The following is a 17975-nucleotide window of genomic DNA, read 5'->3' on the forward strand; positions in this document are numbered from 1 at the left end:
CTGAGAAGATAAGATACTTTGTCTGAACACCCTTTTCCTTTCTTCATTGCTTATCTAATAATACCTTCCTCAATTATCTTATTACCTTAAGTCATTTGGTCAACAGCCATCCGTTGATGCTTTGCTGGGGCAGCGGTCATTTTTACCTGCATTTACCTCTTTAAACAGTCTGTTTGTCTGACCCGTCTGACCTTTGACCCGTCTGACCTTTGGCCTCACTCGCAGTTCCACAGTTGTTTAGTTGCTTGATTTAATGTTGATAAATTGTGTAGTTGCCTAAACTCTTGAACAGTTATAATAATAATAAAAAATGCATTTATAAGTAATATATACAATATTATTATTTATTTATTTAAATGCATAAGATTTTAGGCAACTTCACAATTTATTATATATAATATAATATATATATAAATTATTATTTAGGGTCCACACTGACAAACTTTTTAAAGTTTTTATTAAAATAAGAACTGGTGCCTTGGCAATAAGTTACAATAAACATGTTTTATCTTGATTTTATTTCAATCTTTTATATATATATATATATATATATATATATATATATAGTTTTAGTTAACTAAAATAACCCTTTGTTGAATTGCCTAAAAACTGTCTTATGCAACACTGTAAAATAAAAAAATAATGACTGACATTATTCTGTACTGATTTATTTATCAAATAAACAATTCAAACTTTACAAGCAATGTGTTACTGAAATGTTTTCTTGTGTAAAGTGAATTAGAGAAACGTGTTGTTTGAGGCATCTTGAGCATCTGATTGAATTGAACTGAATGAGATAGTGCCCTGTAAAACCCATTACTTAATAAGGCTCTTAAACACAGTAATACTATGTGGTGTCTGCTGAAGGCCTGGGCATGGATCCAGTTGCTGGAACTCATCAGTTAGAGATCCTACAGGACACTATAAGACCTTCTCAATGGCCATATTACACTAGTGCACTACAGAGGAAACATACTCGGCCTTAGTGAAGAAATGAACACTTACAGGTCCCTGCATGAGTCCAGGACTCACAACAGAAACAAGAGCTCTACAGAAATAATAACACAAAATAAAATGTTGCTGTTGCATTTATTTAAAGAGAGTTAAATTAGAATTTAGACCGCATTGTCAAGCTCAAATCAGCTTTCTGAAACCTCAAGGGAAACGCACATTTTAGTGTATCTCATCAAAACCAGGTTTTATAAGATTTGATTGTATATATTGTGTCTGTCTCTAGAGATCTTCCTGTTGAAGGACGGCCAGCTTAGCTCTCGTCTCGTCTTTGACATTTGGCTGCTTCTCTGGAAAGAGTCTTATTTAGTTCATTAGGGAATCAAACGTGATCAACAGCCATTCACTCATTCCTCGCGTCTCTGTGGTGAAGAAAAAATACATATTTTTGGTCTTCCTTCAGCTCATAGACAGACCGAATGAAAAGTTTAAGGCTTTTTATAGGGTAAATAAAAGACAGAAGCGTAAGACCTTCTAATCAGTAAACAATAAGACCCAATGACAGAAGCACTGCAGAGGAGGGTTAAGAGTTCAGCGCTCTCCTGAGACGCAGTCTGTGCACGTCCTGCGCTCTCCTCTGCCGCTCGGACATGCTGCTGCTGAGACTGTGCTTGATGGCTGGGAGAAGCACAGGTTCTCCTTTACCCGACCGATCCAGAATCCTGGGGGGAAAAAATCAGAGCTAGGGACTGTCTGTGGTATTCTGTGATGATGATGATGATGATGATGATGATAGAAAAGCCAGCCTACTGTTTCTTTGGGAGTGGTTTGAGAGGTAGTTTTGGAAGATGCTCGAAAACCTCACCCCTAAAAAAGAATCATGTGTTTAAATGTGCAACTAATGTGCCAATCATTTTACAGATGAGGCAAATAGAATTATATTATGCTATAATTAAATAACAGGGAAAGTAGGTGAACCTCACAAAAAAAAAATACGTCCAGGTCACATTTCACCCAAAAATCTAAAGAAAAAAGAAATTATATTGTATCAACTCAATAAAGCCTGTTTTAAGAGCATTACATTTTGTTGTACTCTGTTCAAGTGTTGTTATTATAATTATTATTATTATAGTATGCAATGTAGTTCCATTTGTGCTTTACAATTTTAGTATAAAAAATTTTGTGTTTACATCTAATGTAAAATATAAGTTTATTTCTTTATTTTTTAAATGATAAAAATGATAATTGTAATATAATTGTAATTAATATTATTTAAAAACATAGTCTGCATTATGTATACTCCCATAAATACTTCTAAAAACTATAAAAAATATATTACAATTATATTAAAAATGATGCGCATATATAAATAATATAATTAAAGATAAATGTACATAAATATAATATAGTAATATAAAAGTATTTACTATATATATATATATATATATATATAAAATAATTTTATATTAATAAAAAATAAAGAGATTTATTTCTATTGGGATTTTAATTAGATTTAATAAGATATTTCTATAGATTGTGGTGTAAAATATGAGCGTTTTCGTGAGATTCACTCTGAATAACTGCACCTGCTGTTGTCACAGAGCGAGGCTCTTGCGAGAGAGAAAGCTTCAGCAGCTGATCTGTTCTTGGAGGTGATTTCTCTGAGGACCGTCTTGATCCGCAGCAGCTGAGTGAGGAACAAGAGTGTGAAGCATGGATATACGAATCACGACAGACGTGATGAAGCGCTGCTGACCTCCTGATTCTGCGCGGTGTTGGTGTGATGGAGCTGGCGGATGAGGAGCTCACACTCTTTCAGCGTCGGGGTGTGGGGCTGCTGGGACGGGCTGCAGGTGATCCTGAGAGGCAGCAGAGACGTGACTGCGCCTCCTCCTGCCGCCTCACATGCCTCCTCCGAGCTGGAGCGGGTCACAGGAGAAGGACCAGTGATTTAGATGACAAAGTGAGGTCAGTTAATCAGAGATGCTTACTCAAAGGTTAAAGAGATTCAGCACCTGATGAATCCACACTGGGAATTCTTCTCCACTGAACCATCACTGCTGGATTTGGAGGAATTACTGTTGGACCATATGCACTCTGTGTGGGGCACACATTAGAGTCTACTAGAACTACAGTCAGAACTATAAAGAACAATCTGTTAGCAGAAATAAAATAAACATTATCTGAAATAAATATATATATTTATATAAATATATTAAATTTACAGATTTCACAAAATAAAATGTATATGATTTTCTTTTATTATGTTTTAAATATATTTAATTTCAGCTAGTTGCCAAGTCAACATCAAACTGAAACAAAAAGAAATTAAAATTATATCAGTATGTTTCAAAACTAATAAAAATGGCAGAAACACACAACAAAATGATGAAGATTTTTTATTTTTATTTTTAAATATGAAAATGAAAAAACTAAAATATTAATAAAAACTGCTGAAAAGAATCATAAAATGGCAAAACGGCAAAATTACTAAAACATTTTAATTCAAATAAAAAAAAATCTAAAAATAAAACTAATTAAAAGTGTTAACAAGTACAAAAGTACTAAAATTACACTGAGTGTCAGTTTACAGTAAACAACAAAACTAGAAAAAACAAGAAGAAATAAGATCTTTCCTCTGAACAAGTTAAGTCTTTAAGGGTCTTTCTAAAGCAAACTTCATTGCTTCATTACTCATGCCTCATTGCATGAGTATATTATGAATATATTTCTGAAAGAAGAGGCTTGATTAAACCAAAGCTTACCTTTTGGAGAATTTTCATGTTCCATAATCAGCTTATACTGTAATTCTGTAAAAGAAAAAGTGAATATGCAAATGTGCACCTTAAAACACTTTTAAGTGTTCGCTTTAGAATGCCAGCCAATTTGCATCTTCATTAATTGATATATTTGTTTTTTAAAATATATTAAAAAAAAAAATAGATTTGGCATTTGAAATTGAAATAAAAATATCATGTCGATATTACATTTAATATAACTTTTTTGTTCCTCAATCAGGTTTCCGCTCTTCCTTACATCATGTTTGAGGAAGTGACATCATCAGCAGCCTTATGATCTCATGCATCAAACAGAAGTAAGTTTGTTTTACAGCCTTTATCAGTATTTCATTGCGTCTGGCCTCAATATTTCAAGCAGTTTAGCTAGCTTCTCTGTTAAAATGCCAGTGTTTCTTAAGAAGGACTGCAGTGCAGCAGCAGCACACCTTTATTAACACGCTTCAGATCTTCAATCTCTGCGTGCAGTCTCTCCAGCGTGTCTTTATGCTGTTGTTGGAGGAACAGAACATCCTTCTCCAGGGAGGTGATGCTCGTGCTGGGTGCATGTGTCCTGGGCTCAGCAGCTGACTTCTGGCTCGTGAAGCCCACAGCTGGAGATCTGACCATACAGTCACTGGACAGCAGTCTGGGGTATCTGACACGGTCCAGATCTCGAACCCTGGTCCAGCTGGGCAGATTTCGCAGGGGTGGCAGATTACTGGAGGACATGGTGCTACTGAGATGATGAATAGGCTATTATTAGATTAATACTTCATGGATCTTTCTGTTAATAAACGCAATGTGGACCTTACATGAGACAAAGATCAATCCATAAGCACATTTTAACGCTGAAAACTGTTCATTTTATCAAAACATATGCTATATATTTTCTAAAATGTAGCTGTATAATACGGCTCTGGCTTTATTTACATACAACCTACCTCATTTGCATAATCGATGCTCGAGCTGATTTCGTCATCCATTACTTCCCAGCCAATATTTACTGAACATTCGATCAAACGAAGCCTATTTATATGAATAATGAATCAATCTGAGGACATTTAAACGGACATTTCTTCAAAAGAATGTCATTTATCGTCTTTTTTCTTTCAGATGGAATGCCGGTGTCGCTTCCTGGGTGAATCAAACGTTGCTATGGCTACCGCGCGCATTGATTACGACGTGCACGCGCATTGAGGAAACACGCACGCACACAATATTTGGACTCCATTATTTTATTTATATATTTTTTTTCATTTATTTTCCATGTCAGTAAACGTATTTCAAATGAAACACAGAAAGGAAATGTAAAATAATCTATATATTTAAAAAAAACACCAGATTACTAGATAAACAACCAAAACTATATGTAAAAGTGAACAGCATGTGTAAAATCTCAACAATTACAGTCCATTTATGCAACACATGTCATGCAGTGATTTTATCAAAAATAAACAGACCAGAGCAAAAGCTAGACGAGCAAATCGTGGATACAATCATGACAAATATGTTAAGACTCGTTGATCGCTCACAACATTACTATCAAAACACAGCAAACACAATTTCAATAAAATAAAATAAATCTAATGAATATAGAAAACACTCACAATGTGAGGTCGGCAAACCTGAACGCCTCCAAATCACTGGTAATTACAATTTTTGCTTTCTAGTTTCTTTGAGAGTCTACTTCTTCCAGATAATAAATCATTTTTCCATCCATCTGAGTTAAAGTAACATTACAAAAACTGATTACAATTTTTTTTATGCAATGGGATACATCCAAAAGTGTGCATATACGGACTATTGATGAATTAAAATAAATTAAAGGATCCTTTGATACCTAGCATGATTTTAAAAAGTCAAAAGTGCAGCTCAACATTTAAAATGGAAAACGTGATAAACCTGTGATGAAGCAAAAAAAATTAAAAAAGACAAATCTTTAGAAAAAAATAAAATGAAATCCCCACAGTTTAGTGTGCCAAAGAGGCTCCTGGGAAATGCATCTTCAACAAGCATTATGCTGAGATGCTGTACATATTTCAAGTCTTTATTTAATAATAAAGCATGGCGAAAAAGCACAAATCTGTGGGGTTTTATCGCCAGATACATGCAAAAAACTGCAAGATGTATTCGAATGGAATCCTACAAGCAATGGCATAATTATTCTCTTTGTTTTATTCCATGCACGCAAGCTCTATCTGCCAAAGTAAGACGCTCATTTAAATGTGTGCATGGATTTGGGCATTGGGCATGATCTGGAATACTGAATATATAGTAGTTTTAATGGCACACCTAAAATCTGAAAATCATTTCTCTACATGAAGGCCAAAGGATGGCGTAGGGGATGCGTGGGTCGACAGTGGCTGGAAATCAGGGTGTATATGCCGGCGGAGGCTGGAATTGGTTGGCAATGTCATAGTCAGCTGGGTACGTTTCACTGCTCTCCTCCATCTCTGAGAGGAGCTCCAGGGCCTGCTCCTCCTCCTCGGTGGGGTAATGACGGAGCAGGTTGGCCGCCGTGGCTAAAATGGAGGCTCCGCCTGCACCGGCCACCAGGTAGAAGCTGATGGCAAAAGTGACGTAGATGAGTGAGCCGTGGTATTTCTTGTGCTGCTGCTGCAGGGACAGAATCAGTTCAGAAGCCCAGTAGCAGAAGCCGATGACTGTAGCACACTGGAGCACTGCAATACAGAGATTCATGACAACATAAAGGGACAGTTCTCCAGTTAAATGAAAAGGTAATTTAACCCTTGAAAATCCTTTACCTAATTTGGTGTTCCCATTAAAAATTGCTTGTGTGTCTCTCATTATGCTATGTTTTCATTAGATCTTGGTCTTCTTTCAATTAACCTCATGAACAGTTAAATGTTCCCCACTTAGGCAATAAAAACGTGCAATATCCTTATATTTATTTTATTAAAAATGTGCAATATCCTTATATTTATTTTATTAAAAATGTGTAATATCCTTATATTTATTTGTTATCCCTCCATCCTAGTACATCCCTGCATCTCACTCTATTCTATTCCATTATCATCTATAGCACAACTATTTATACAAATTATTTATAAGCCTTTTTTTTTTTTGTCTGTGTGTTATTTTTTCCGTGCACTGGAAGCTTATGACACTAAAACAAATTTCTTGTATGCGCAAGCATACTTGGCAATAAAGCTCTTTCTGATTCTGAATTAGAATTCTTTTTAAATCTCTTATGAGGACTGATTGGTTGTACAGTAGGTCTCACTGAACTGAGCATACAGCTCAGAATTTGAGTGAAAAAGCATTATTCATGCATAACTTTTGCAATGTTCACTCAAAAACTGAGGTCCATGTGCTCAGAACAATCAGGCCTATGATTAAACAGTTTCAAAAAGAAATATAAAACATATTAATCATTTAAAGTAATTCAAAGAAAACAAGCTGACAAAAAGAGATTTAGTTATAATATAGCATTATGAGAGATTTATATGCCATTTTTTGTAGGCTCTTCAATTTTGATGATCGGGAACACCACAAGTGTCACAAGATTGGGGGGAATCCTAATAAATTATAAAGTTGTTATACCCTGTGTGAGCAAAGTCAGCAAGTTTCAGTCCAATGAAATATTAACTAGGATTTTAGGGAAAAAGAAAATCCATCCTCCATGTGATGTGCTTTAGGTATGTGTGTCGATTATTAATTCCAAAATTGAATCCGTTTAACACATAAAGTAACTGTATCTCTCCACAAGACTTGTATTAAACCACTCAATACATTATGGATGCATTTATGATTCCTTTTTTGGTGTCAGGGACTTTCAATGGAGGAACAGAAACCCCTCAGGATTTATTAACAATAGTCTAACAGTTTTGGAACTACATTAAGGGTGAGTAAATGATGACAGCATTTTCATTTTTGAATAAACTATACATGTAATACTACAAAAAATAACTATATTCATACTAAGACCTAAATCCGTCATGAATTCGTACCTGTGAGGATGTGAGCGAAAGCGTATCTGCGTGTGATCTTGAGGGCTGGATGTTTGGGTCCAAAGACATCCAACAGAAACGCCGTGAGGCTGCACAAAATGCCCAAGAAACAGAAAGCAGCAATGACCCGCATGAGCAGGATGGACTGAGAGTTGATACAGTAATCTGAGAGAGAATGAACAAAACAGTTGATCATTAAAACTGCAAGTACAAGAACTCAATTTTTGCCTTCAAAAAAAATTGCTGTTTCCAGCATTATTGATAATGATAATAAGTTTCTTGAGCAGAAAATCTGAATTTCAGAATGATTTCTGAAGGATCATGTGACACTGAAGACTGTAGTAATGATCACAGCAAGAAACTACAGTTTAAAATAGATTTAAATCCATACAGTTGTTTACACTGTAATAACATTTCACAATTATTTTTGATCAAATAAATAACGCCTTGGTGAGCAGAAGAGACTTTTTCGAAAATGTAAGGTAGTGTAAGGAAGTAAGTTTTTTCTGATACCAACCCTTGATGAGTTTGTCATCTACATATCCCAGGACATCTGCGACACCGAGCTCTTGTCTGGGACAGTTTCCACCATGGACACGGAGCCAGGCTGGTTCTGCCAGGGCCGTACAGAGTGCAGTGATTGAAAGCGCTCCGGGTAGCGCCGAGGCTAAACTCCGCTCAGGATGTTTAGGTAGAGCTGTTCCAGCTCTCCTCCTCCGGTTTCCTGGCGCAGCTGTTCCCGGGGGTGCGTACATGCTCATAAACCCTTTGAAAAGCCTGGATTAAAAAAATAAAACTCAAATATACTGGAGTGAGTGTGGACAGATCTCGGGTTTCTTGACCTCTGCCGGGGACTACAGACAAAAAAGAAAATCAAAACAAAAATCATGTTACAGTAATCTGGAGCCAAACTTGAGACTAAGAGTGTTTTAAAACCTGTTAACTGTCACCCCGTCCTGAATACGGGATGCCTACGTTTACTTCACTATATTACAATTAAATCCTAATCTAATCATAACAAACTATATATCGTTGGAAAGGTCTAAGACTCCTAAATAGATATTTTACCAATCCTTTTTTGTTAAAAATTATGTAGGAAAAGTAATAGATTAATTTATGGCAAGAGTGCACCTCAAAAACCAACATCATAACAGGAGTTCTGACCTTTGTCAAAAAAAAAGTCTTCTTTGTTGCCTTTTTCTCTATCACACTTTAGAAATCATCAGAAATGATATATCACTTGAAAACATAAACTCTCAAAATTCAACCTTTGAAACCCATTTTAAAATCAAACATTGCATTACCATGAAAAAGGTGCATCAAAATCATGTTACTAAATGTTTTCAGTCATGAATTATAAACATTTAGGTTTGGATTATGCACTTTCAAGTCTATGTTCAAAAATGTGAGTGACAGTTAACAAGTTAATTCATGGAAATAACTAAAAACTGACTAGAACAGAAAGAAGACATTTGTAGTATGTATTAGTAGCAAGTATGATAACTTTTAATCATTATTATGTTGTAAACTAATTATAAATTATTAATTACTGGTCAGAATAAACAGAATAATACAAAAATTCAATCTTACAGTTGTATAACAAAAGATTAATAGTATAATATGTTTTATTTAAACGGTATATTTACCTGTTTGCTGTAACTGAAGCTCCTCAATCAGTTTTTAATCAAATTTGATCATTGGCCTTCACAACTCACACAAAACCCTTTAAAACCTTCTCAGATCCCACCGAGATATAAAACAACTTAGTAAAACAAACATATACTGTGCTCAGTGTCAGAATCCCTCTGGGCTCCGCTATATCGGTGTCATTTTCGGGTGTTTTATTGTTGGTTTCGGGTAAAAAACGTAAACAATAGTCCGTCCACTTCCTACATCAGACGGAGAGAGCCTCTCCTCGGACTTCCGTTTCCTCTTCGTCTTGCGTTTGAACCAATCAGACGTGTGCTTCAGCTGACGTCAGTTCTCGGGCACATGCATGACGTTTAATGTGAAGAAACGAAACTAGTAACTGATTACATTAATCTGTATTACGTAATCAAATTACAAAAATTAAGTACTTGCAATTAGATTAAATTACATTTTAAAATACTCGTAATCAGACTACAGTTACTTTTTTATTGATAACATATTATTCACATAATAGCAAACGATTACTCATAATTTATTGATTCTCCTCCATTCCTCTTTTTCATTTTTGAAATGGTCCTTTTTAAAATAGCCTACCGCTAATTAAGGATCACATTTGCATGTTCACAGGTCTGTGACGTCGGTTAATGGTCACGTGAAATGCAGCTAAACAAATAGAAATATTAATTTTCCTTTTTTATGTAAGTGTTTATTTTGATAGACAATATTTTAAAACGAGTTTATTATCATTAGCTTTTTCAGTTTCAATTTTAACACTTTCGCTGCATTCCTCCTGATGGTGGCGCTGTTGCCGCGCTTTTGTGTCAACAGGAAAACGCTGCCACAGAAAGCAGGAAGTGAAAAGCTGTTGATAATCACCATAGACAGGATAATCACACAAGTCTTTTACTGTCTACGGTCTCGAAGGGCTGACATTTGAAAGAGAACCGTGTAGCTGACGGTGGAGGATTGACATATCATATAATCACAAATATCATACAGGTGTCTGAAATAGGTTGCCAAACGCCAATAAACACCAAAGAAGAAGAAGAAAAGGTGTCTGAAATGAAGGGCGCGCTGGAGCTGCTGCAGAGGGTGAGCGCGCACCCAGACGCGCGTTGCTGGTGCGTTGCGTGGAGCCCGTCGGGTAGTCTGCTCGCGTCCTGCGGCGGGGACCGCGCGATCAGAATTTGGGGTAAAGAAGGTAAAGAATAGAACGTCTATCAATATTAAGTTTATATGTACAGTGATGGACAAAAAGCAAATAATACAGGCTACGCAACAACACCCTAGGCACTGCTTATACTATTTTACAATTTTTAGATTTTTTTTTTAATGTTTTTGATTGATGTCACACCAAAAGCGTATTTATATGATCTAAAGTCACACCAAAATATTCTTAAATATTATTACAGTATAAAATAATTGCTCTCTCTCTCTCTCTCTCTCTCTCTCTCTCTCTCTCTCTCTCTCTCTCTCTCTCTCTATATATATATATATATATATATATATATATATATATATATATATATATATATATATAAATATATATTAATTTTTTATTTAATTTATTAACATGACAGCAAACACTGAATTTTCCAGACATATGTAGACTGGAGAAATGATGCTGAAAATTCAACTTTGACATCACATGAACAAAATGTAATTTTAAAATATATTCATATAGAAAACAGTTATTTTAAATTATTACAATATTTTACAGTGTTCCTGTTTTTACTGTATTGAATAAATATAGTCTTGGTGAACATCTTTCTTTTTTCAAAACAAAAACTAAACGTTTTTTTAATTATTCCAAACTCTTATTTAATTTTTCTTGTATGTGTCTTACGTGTCTGATGTTTATTCTCAGGGGACAGTTGGGAGTGTAAGTGTGTCCTGGCCGATGGACACCAGCGTACGGTCAGAAAGGTGGCCTGGTCTCCCTGCGGGAAATATCTGGCATCAGCCAGCTTTGATGCCACAACATGCATCTGGAAGAAGACAAATGATGATTTTGAGGTAACATCATAGTTTCAGACCCTAGATCTAGGATGTGACATCATTAACATCTTGTCTGACTGACATGTCCGTCATGTGTGTGTTTACAGTCCCTGACAGTGTTAGAAGGTCATGAGAATGAGGTCAAGTGTGTGGCCTGGGCTCCGTCTGGAAGCTTACTAGCCACCTGCAGCAGAGACAAAAGTGTTTGGATCTGGGAAGGTGTGTCAGGAATGAATAGTCTCTCTATAGCAAAAATACAAACCTTTTTATCATTTAGAATGACAAAAGCTTCCTGTAGTGTCTTGACTTATAGTTATTATTAAGATTACAATAATTGGTGTTAAACTCTTTATTTTCCTTCTAGTGGACGAGGAGGATGATTATGAGTGTGTAAGTGTTGTGAATTCACACACGCAGGACGTGAAACATGTCGTTTGGCACCCAACACAGGAGGTATAAAATCCACAAACGTCTTATCCAGAACTCTCATTCTTAATATTTTCACACATATAAAGACCAGCCGTTTTTCTAAAGGTGAAACTGATGTTCTTTTGCAGCTTCTCGCTTCAGCCAGTTATGACAACAAAGTGTGTATTTATAAAGAGGAGGATGATGACTGGGAATGTAGAGCCACCTTAGAGGGTCACGAATCCACGGTTTGGAGTCTGGCCTTTGACCCTGAGGGACTGAGATTGGCGTCTTGTAGCGATGATCGTACCGTGAAGATCTGGAAGCAGTCGACGGCTGGAGATGGTAAGACAGAGTGTTAGGAGTTTACTCCATATTGCTATTTAAGTGTGTAATTCTTGGCTCAGCTGTGATGGGGATTTTGTCGCAGGTTCATCGGTTGAGTCCTGGAAGTGTCTCTGTACCTTGTCTGGATTCCATGGAAGAACAATATATGATGTTGCATGGTAAGATGCACTGTGTTAACTTTAAAGAAACACTCTACTATTTTTGAAAATAGGCTAATTTTCCAACTCTCCTAGAGTTAAAGTGTTGAGTTTTACCGTTTTTAAATCCATTCAGCCGATCTTCAGGTCTGGGAGTAGCATTTTTAGCTATTTAACCCTTTGGTCATTATTAAGCGAGATGCTTACTGTGGAAAATGAGCCTATGGCGTACGCTCTTCTGTATCAGCCACACCACAGGGATAGGTTTTTTACGTGCATTTACGCTTTGGTTTTGAAAGCATCGGCGCAGCACGGCTGACACAGAAGAGCGTCTGTCATCTGTGGAAAGCCAAAGTCACAGCTCAGATTTGCCAAAATGGCACTACACTCATTTTTCTTCATTTTGACGTTCTTTCATGTTAGGTGTCGTCTGACCGGTGCTTTGGCCACAGCATGTGGTGATGACGGAGTACGAGTATTCAAAGAAGACCCCACCGCTGACCCAGAGCAGCCCGTCTTCTTCATGTCAGCCCATGTGCCCAAAGCCCACAGTCAGGACGTCAACTGCGTGTCCTGGAACCCGAAGGAGGCGGGGCTTCTGGCCACCTGCAGTGACAACGGAGAGTTTGCCATCTGGAAGTACAGCTCTGATTCCTGAGCTGGAGAATGACACTCGATCAAACAAGAGCACTGAAGGAGTCTCCTGGCTCATAATGAGGAACAGTAGCTGTTCTTATTCTGAGTCTGTTGGTAGGAATGGATCGAAAGACAATACACTTTTTAACTCGTCTCATTCTCTGCTAGTGTTTTTGATGGGTCAGTTGTAACTTATCAGAATTTCTTTTAACAGTATGGATTTATTTTAGCATTATCTGTGGCTTAAATTACCTTCAGTGCTTTAATTAAATAAAGCTTCTTTATGCTCAAGATAAAACATCCAAATTTTTCTTTTTATCGTGTCCCAGAACCATCAGTTTAGATTGTATTAAATTCTTACATTCATCTTTAATAGTTGTGTTAAAGTGATGTTCCACTTTTAATAGATCTTAGTCAGGGTTAATGTTTATTTTATTTATTTTTAGGGAATGAAAGTGAGGCTGTGAGGGGTTAAACTGAAGTACAGTGTTTTCAGTGGATTGAACTGTTCTTTAACAACATGCTGATTTTGGAAAAAAATTATTTTCAGTAAACAAAAGCTCTAGGACCGTCATGTATTGTGTGACATTGTAAAGACTAAGTCTGTCTTTCACAGCCTCATTTTCAATGATTTTCAATGAAATATGGTGTCTAACCCGACTAAGATGTAAACAAGTTAAAACACACCATGATAAAATCATAATGGATGTTTATGGGGAATTTGTGAAGCTTCAAATGTAAATATGCCAGTTTTTAAGTGCTTTTCTTTCCAAAAATTAGTTTGAGCTGTAAAATATCCTTTTCGCAGTGTAATTTCTACTTCTGAGTTACTGACAAAATATTGTATATTTTAGCAATTGTATCACGAGCTGGCGTTTAAAAATGTCTTGTGGTTATGCTTTCACTTAAACGGTGTTGATTGCAAACGGATTAGTTCACCCAAAATGAATCGACTCATTCTTAGGCCATCCAAGATGTAAATGAGTTTGTTTCTTCACCAGATCAGATTTAGAGAAATGTAGCATGACTTGCTCACCAATGGATGCTCTGCAGTGAATGGGTGCCGTCAGAATGAGAGTCCAAACAGCTGATAAAAACATCACAATAATCCACTACTAATCTATATGACAATGTCTTTCCCATTTAAAATGCTTCTTTTCACAGTTATTTACTGATAGACTCGAGTGGTGAGGATTAGTGATGTTTCTCGTTCTGACGGCACCCATTCACTGCAGAGCATCCACTGGTGAGCAAGTGATGGAATACTACATTTCTCCAAATCTGTTCCCGTGAATGAAGAAACAAACTACATCTGGGATGGCTTGAGGTTGTAAATTGAGCAAATTTTCATTTTTGGGTGAACTATTCTATTAAGTCATATGAACTAATGATGTCACGTTTCATAAAACTCTTACAAAAATACATTGCTCTAAGTATGAAGCAGAAGGTGCATGATAAAAACTCATGCTGGAGTAAATAAAGAACAAATCTTATGAATTGCAGGGAGATCTATTTATTTAAATAATTCAAAGTATTATGCATTTAAATGTTACTGAACAAGTGTTTGGTCACTGTTTTGTGTTTTCTAATATATGAAAAAAGAGGGGATTCAGTACACCAAACAATTTGTAAAACATCATTTGTTATGTGCAGAGAAACATCAGTCAGGTCCTAATGGAAATCCAGATGTGTGTCATCAAATAACTGTCTATGTTGAGAGTATGGTATTTCAAAAAGAGCACAGATAATCAAATAGTAGTTGAGTTTCTGTGTCCAGGCCGATAGTATGTGTGTAATCAGGGTTTTCGGTCTTTCTTGCGAAGGGACTGTCCTTCCCCAGAAAAAGCAATGAAGTTACTGGCTGCATCATCCTGGAGACAAGAAAACATGATTAAAATCAAAGAGATTTGCAAAACCTCTACTCCTTGTATAGCAGTGACAATTTACTTAATTTGTGAATGTAGAAATATTATTTGCTCCACTTACTGGTTCAGTTTTTCGGGGCTGTTGTCTGGAGTTACGGATGAAGGTGATCCTCCCGATTTTAAAATCATAGTTAGGAATTCCTCTGTATAAAATATATATGAAAAGAAAAATAGCAATTAAATGAAAGTTCAGCTTAGATGATGAGAATGAGAGATGGCGGGTGGGTACCGTTTGATGTCACTGGGATCGAGGGGTGCTGGACTCGGCTCAATGCCTTTCTTCTTCCCATCTAGACGATTCCCAGAACCGGTAAAGGCCTGTGGAGGAAAACACCAAGATATTATTCGAAGTGAACAAGTCTTAATTCTATCAAGGTAACATTTTATTTCATAACATATATGAACATGCATGAGACTGGAGTAATTAAAATCATTGTTTGACTTACTCTGAAACCCATGTCCATCTCATAGTTACTTGGATCAGTATCCTCTTCCTAACGCAGAATGGTAAACGCGAGCATTAAAAATAACATGCATGTGAATTAGAATCATAATATTGTGCTGTAGTGTGATGTTAAGGATTTCTGTTTGTCAGAACATACTGTTGGTTCTTCAGGACGCTGCATGTATCTCTCTGGTTCTTTGTATCCAAGAGGAGCATCAAAGTCCACCTTTAAGACAAACATTGTGGAATTAGAGATACACTGATGTATTCAGTAAATGTAGAGCACCATTCAAAAGCTTGGGTCAGTAAGATTGTTTTGTTGGTTTGTTTTTTAAGTCATCTGCTCACCAGGGCTGCATTCATTTGATAAAAAACACAGTAAATTCAGTAAGCTGAAATATTATTAAATTTGGAAATAACTGTTTTCTAAATATATTTTAAAATGCAATTTATTTCTGTGAAGTCAAAGCAGAATTTTCAGCATCATTCCTCCAGTCTTCTGTGTCACGTGATCTTCAGAAATCATTCTAATATGTTGATTTGCTGCTCGAGAAACACTTTTTATTATCAAAAACAGTTGTGCTACTTCATATTTTTGTGGAACTGTGATCCATTTTCTTTAATGAATGAAAAGTTCAAAAGAACAGCTTTATTTGAGATAGAAATCTATGAAATAGAAATAAATGTCTTAACATATCACTTTTGGTTAATTTAATGCATCCTTGTTAAATAAAACTATTAATTTCTTTTTTTCAAGTCCTACTGACCCAAACATTTTGATCAGTAGTTTATATCAGGTGTATAGCATATCAGGTATTATTGTGTGCTCGTATATTATGTGAACCGTGTAAAAACAAGCATCCCTACATTCATGTCACACTCAATGATGGACACTGCCTTGTCTGGTTTGGTTTCCATGACACGTAACTCATAAATCTGGAAGACAGAAATTTCTGGTTTAGTGCAGTAGGGTTTTTACCACATATATCATTACACTGAGTAACAGATATAATCACCTTTTCATTATAATTGATAGCGATCACGTCTCCTGTGGTCAAACAGGCGAAATTCCTCAAAGCGTTCTCTAGTCTGAAAAAAAAGAAAGAACATTTTTAATAAACCAGAACATTCAGATTTAGATATTAGTTGTTACCAAGTTATATATATAAATATTTTTGTGTAAAAAGTGCACGATATGTTAACATACACAGCTTTAGGATTTGTGATATCCAGGAAATCTGGACTCTGCGGCTGGAATTTGGAGTATGTGGCCACCATGAGATTCACACTCTCCACCTGGACCAAACCACCCTCCTCCAACAACAAGTTCTGCATCATCTGAGGACAAAATCAAACCAGTAATGTGTCAAAAGCAAAGAGCCTGCGAGATCCAGTACGAGTCGATCGGCTGTATGTGTTCTACCCAGTGAGGAAGGTAACAGATGCCTTCATCTGCCACAAACTCCAGAACACCGCAGTGTGTCATTCTGTCTGAATTCTTGTTAGTGAGTTTGAACAGCATGGGGTATGTGATGTTAAGTCTGCCTGAAATGCAAACCACATAAGATAATCACCAGACATGATAGGAAATACAATTTTTCATTTTTAATTAAATGCATGTAACTTACTTAGCTGGTCCAAAGCAGACGGGGGCATAATTACTGAAAGTACAAAATGATATCGGCATTAGTTTGGTCAAATGTAACCCAGAATCGACTAAAAAAATTGTATTTCTAATAGTTTTGCTTGCGGTGTTGAAACAGCTTTACAGTATTATAGACCGTGACATACTCTTTCCTCCTTTCTCCACATCTGAACGGTCATTGGGTCCCGCCAGCATGGATACAGAATAACACCGGTACTGAGTGGAGAAACGGTTCTGGAAAACCCGGCCCACATGGGGCTCAAACATGTTGAAGGAAAACTGATGGTAGAGGGAGAGAGGGTTAAAATAGACTAAACATAAACTTTGAGTGTGTGTATATATATATATATATACACACACACACACACACACACACACACACTTGTATATATTATACATTTATAATTAGACCAAGAGTTTAAGATCAAATAATAACAAATGCAATAATGCTGCAACTTTTACTGCTAGACTTCTATGATATTCTCTCCTTATGCTAAAATGTTTATGTATCAAAAAAAAACTTCTGTTTCATGAATAAATGTAAATCTAATTTCAACAAATATCCATATATATATCATAATATATATCGTGATTTCTGCTACAGTGACAGTGCAGCTTTCTATTGCTTTTAGCTTAGCATTAGCTAGCGAATACTTATAGGCATCACGATAAAAGGCGTCAGGCTAAAAGGCAGATTTAAAGGTATCTTAAAATCGATTACACACCATTTTAGCGCTTGATCTGCCTGACAGCAGAATATCAGCAATGATGAGAGAATACTGAAGACAGCTCCACACAAACACAGCAGCTCTGCTTTCAGTGCGAAGTGCGAGCAGTAGGACGTGACGCAACAAAACAACAACGCGTCAAACCAAACTGTAGCAAATCACATCTCTCTTTCAAGCGTCGGTGCACGCCCTATACGTGAAAATGGTTAAATCAACATGTAATAAAATAATTATGATAACTTCTCAATACATTTGCAAAATGTTTTTCTTTTTTAAAGAGATTTTAGTTTTTTTATTACCTTATTTTGTTTATTTGACTAGTTCTGTGTATAGGTATCTGATTGGACAGAAGAGCC

At 36.2% G+C, this 17975-nt stretch overlaps 4 protein-coding genes across 6 annotated transcripts; 1 reads left to right on the forward strand and 3 right to left on the reverse strand.

Annotated features, from left to right (window-relative positions):
- Positions 1 to 663: 663 nt before the first annotated feature.
- LOC113052711 (coiled-coil domain-containing protein 74A-like) lies at positions 664 to 4874 on the reverse strand. Of its 2 annotated transcripts, none has more exons than XM_026217124.1 (9): positions 4670 to 4874; positions 4175 to 4461; positions 3717 to 3761; positions 2967 to 3048; positions 2708 to 2870; positions 2538 to 2638; positions 1762 to 1818; positions 1483 to 1673; positions 664 to 1373 (listed from the first exon to the last, which is right to left on the reverse strand). In XM_026217124.1, the coding sequence occupies exons 1-8, from the start codon at positions 4705 to 4707 to the stop codon at positions 1535 to 1537; spliced, it is 912 nt and encodes a 303-aa protein (XP_026072909.1). In that variant the 5' UTR covers positions 4708 to 4874; the 3' UTR covers positions 664 to 1373; positions 1483 to 1534. The 2 variants fall into 2 exon arrangements, with proteins under 2 accessions (XP_026072909.1, XP_026072908.1); XM_026217123.1 differs by having other exon boundaries at positions 4175 to 4464; positions 4670 to 4872.
- Positions 4875 to 5036: 162 nt separating this feature from the next.
- On the reverse strand, positions 5037 to 9627 carry LOC113052712 (transmembrane protein 127-like). 2 transcript variants are annotated; one of them, XM_026217126.1, is made up of 4 exons: positions 9346 to 9627; positions 8217 to 8476; positions 7700 to 7864; positions 5037 to 6409 (listed from the first exon to the last, which is right to left on the reverse strand). In XM_026217126.1, exons 2-4 carry the CDS (start codon positions 8458 to 8460, stop codon positions 6099 to 6101), a joined length of 720 nt encoding a protein of 239 aa, XP_026072911.1. In that variant the 5' UTR covers positions 8461 to 8476; positions 9346 to 9627; the 3' UTR covers positions 5037 to 6098. The 2 variants fall into 2 exon arrangements, with proteins under 2 accessions (XP_026072911.1, XP_026072910.1); XM_026217125.1 differs by having other exon boundaries at positions 8217 to 8553; positions 9346 to 9626.
- Positions 9628 to 10183: 556 nt separating this feature from the next.
- On the forward strand, positions 10184 to 14373 carry LOC113052713 (probable cytosolic iron-sulfur protein assembly protein ciao1). The gene is made up of 7 exons (XM_026217127.1): positions 10184 to 10550; positions 11217 to 11365; positions 11455 to 11566; positions 11712 to 11800; positions 11905 to 12100; positions 12186 to 12261; positions 12664 to 14373. Exons 1-7 carry the CDS (start codon positions 10412 to 10414, stop codon positions 12896 to 12898), a joined length of 996 nt encoding a protein of 331 aa, XP_026072912.1. The 5' UTR covers positions 10184 to 10411; the 3' UTR covers positions 12899 to 14373.
- Positions 14374 to 14375: 2 nt separating this feature from the next.
- ufd1l (ubiquitin recognition factor in ER associated degradation 1) lies at positions 14376 to 17780 on the reverse strand. The gene is made up of 12 exons (XM_026217128.1): positions 17617 to 17780; positions 17038 to 17170; positions 16875 to 16907; positions 16670 to 16791; positions 16454 to 16584; positions 16263 to 16335; positions 16114 to 16182; positions 15404 to 15472; positions 15248 to 15295; positions 15031 to 15119; positions 14863 to 14944; positions 14376 to 14747 (listed from the first exon to the last, which is right to left on the reverse strand). The coding sequence occupies exons 1-12, from the start codon at positions 17617 to 17619 to the stop codon at positions 14673 to 14675; spliced, it is 927 nt and encodes a 308-aa protein (XP_026072913.1). The 5' UTR covers positions 17620 to 17780; the 3' UTR covers positions 14376 to 14672.
- Positions 17781 to 17975: the final 195 nt, after the last annotated feature.

The sequence above is a fragment of the Carassius auratus genome, chromosome 33 (assembly GCF_003368295.1).
Source record: "Carassius auratus strain Wakin chromosome 33, ASM336829v1, whole genome shotgun sequence".
In the NCBI taxonomy this organism is placed as follows: domain Eukaryota; kingdom Metazoa; phylum Chordata; class Actinopteri; order Cypriniformes; family Cyprinidae; genus Carassius; species Carassius auratus.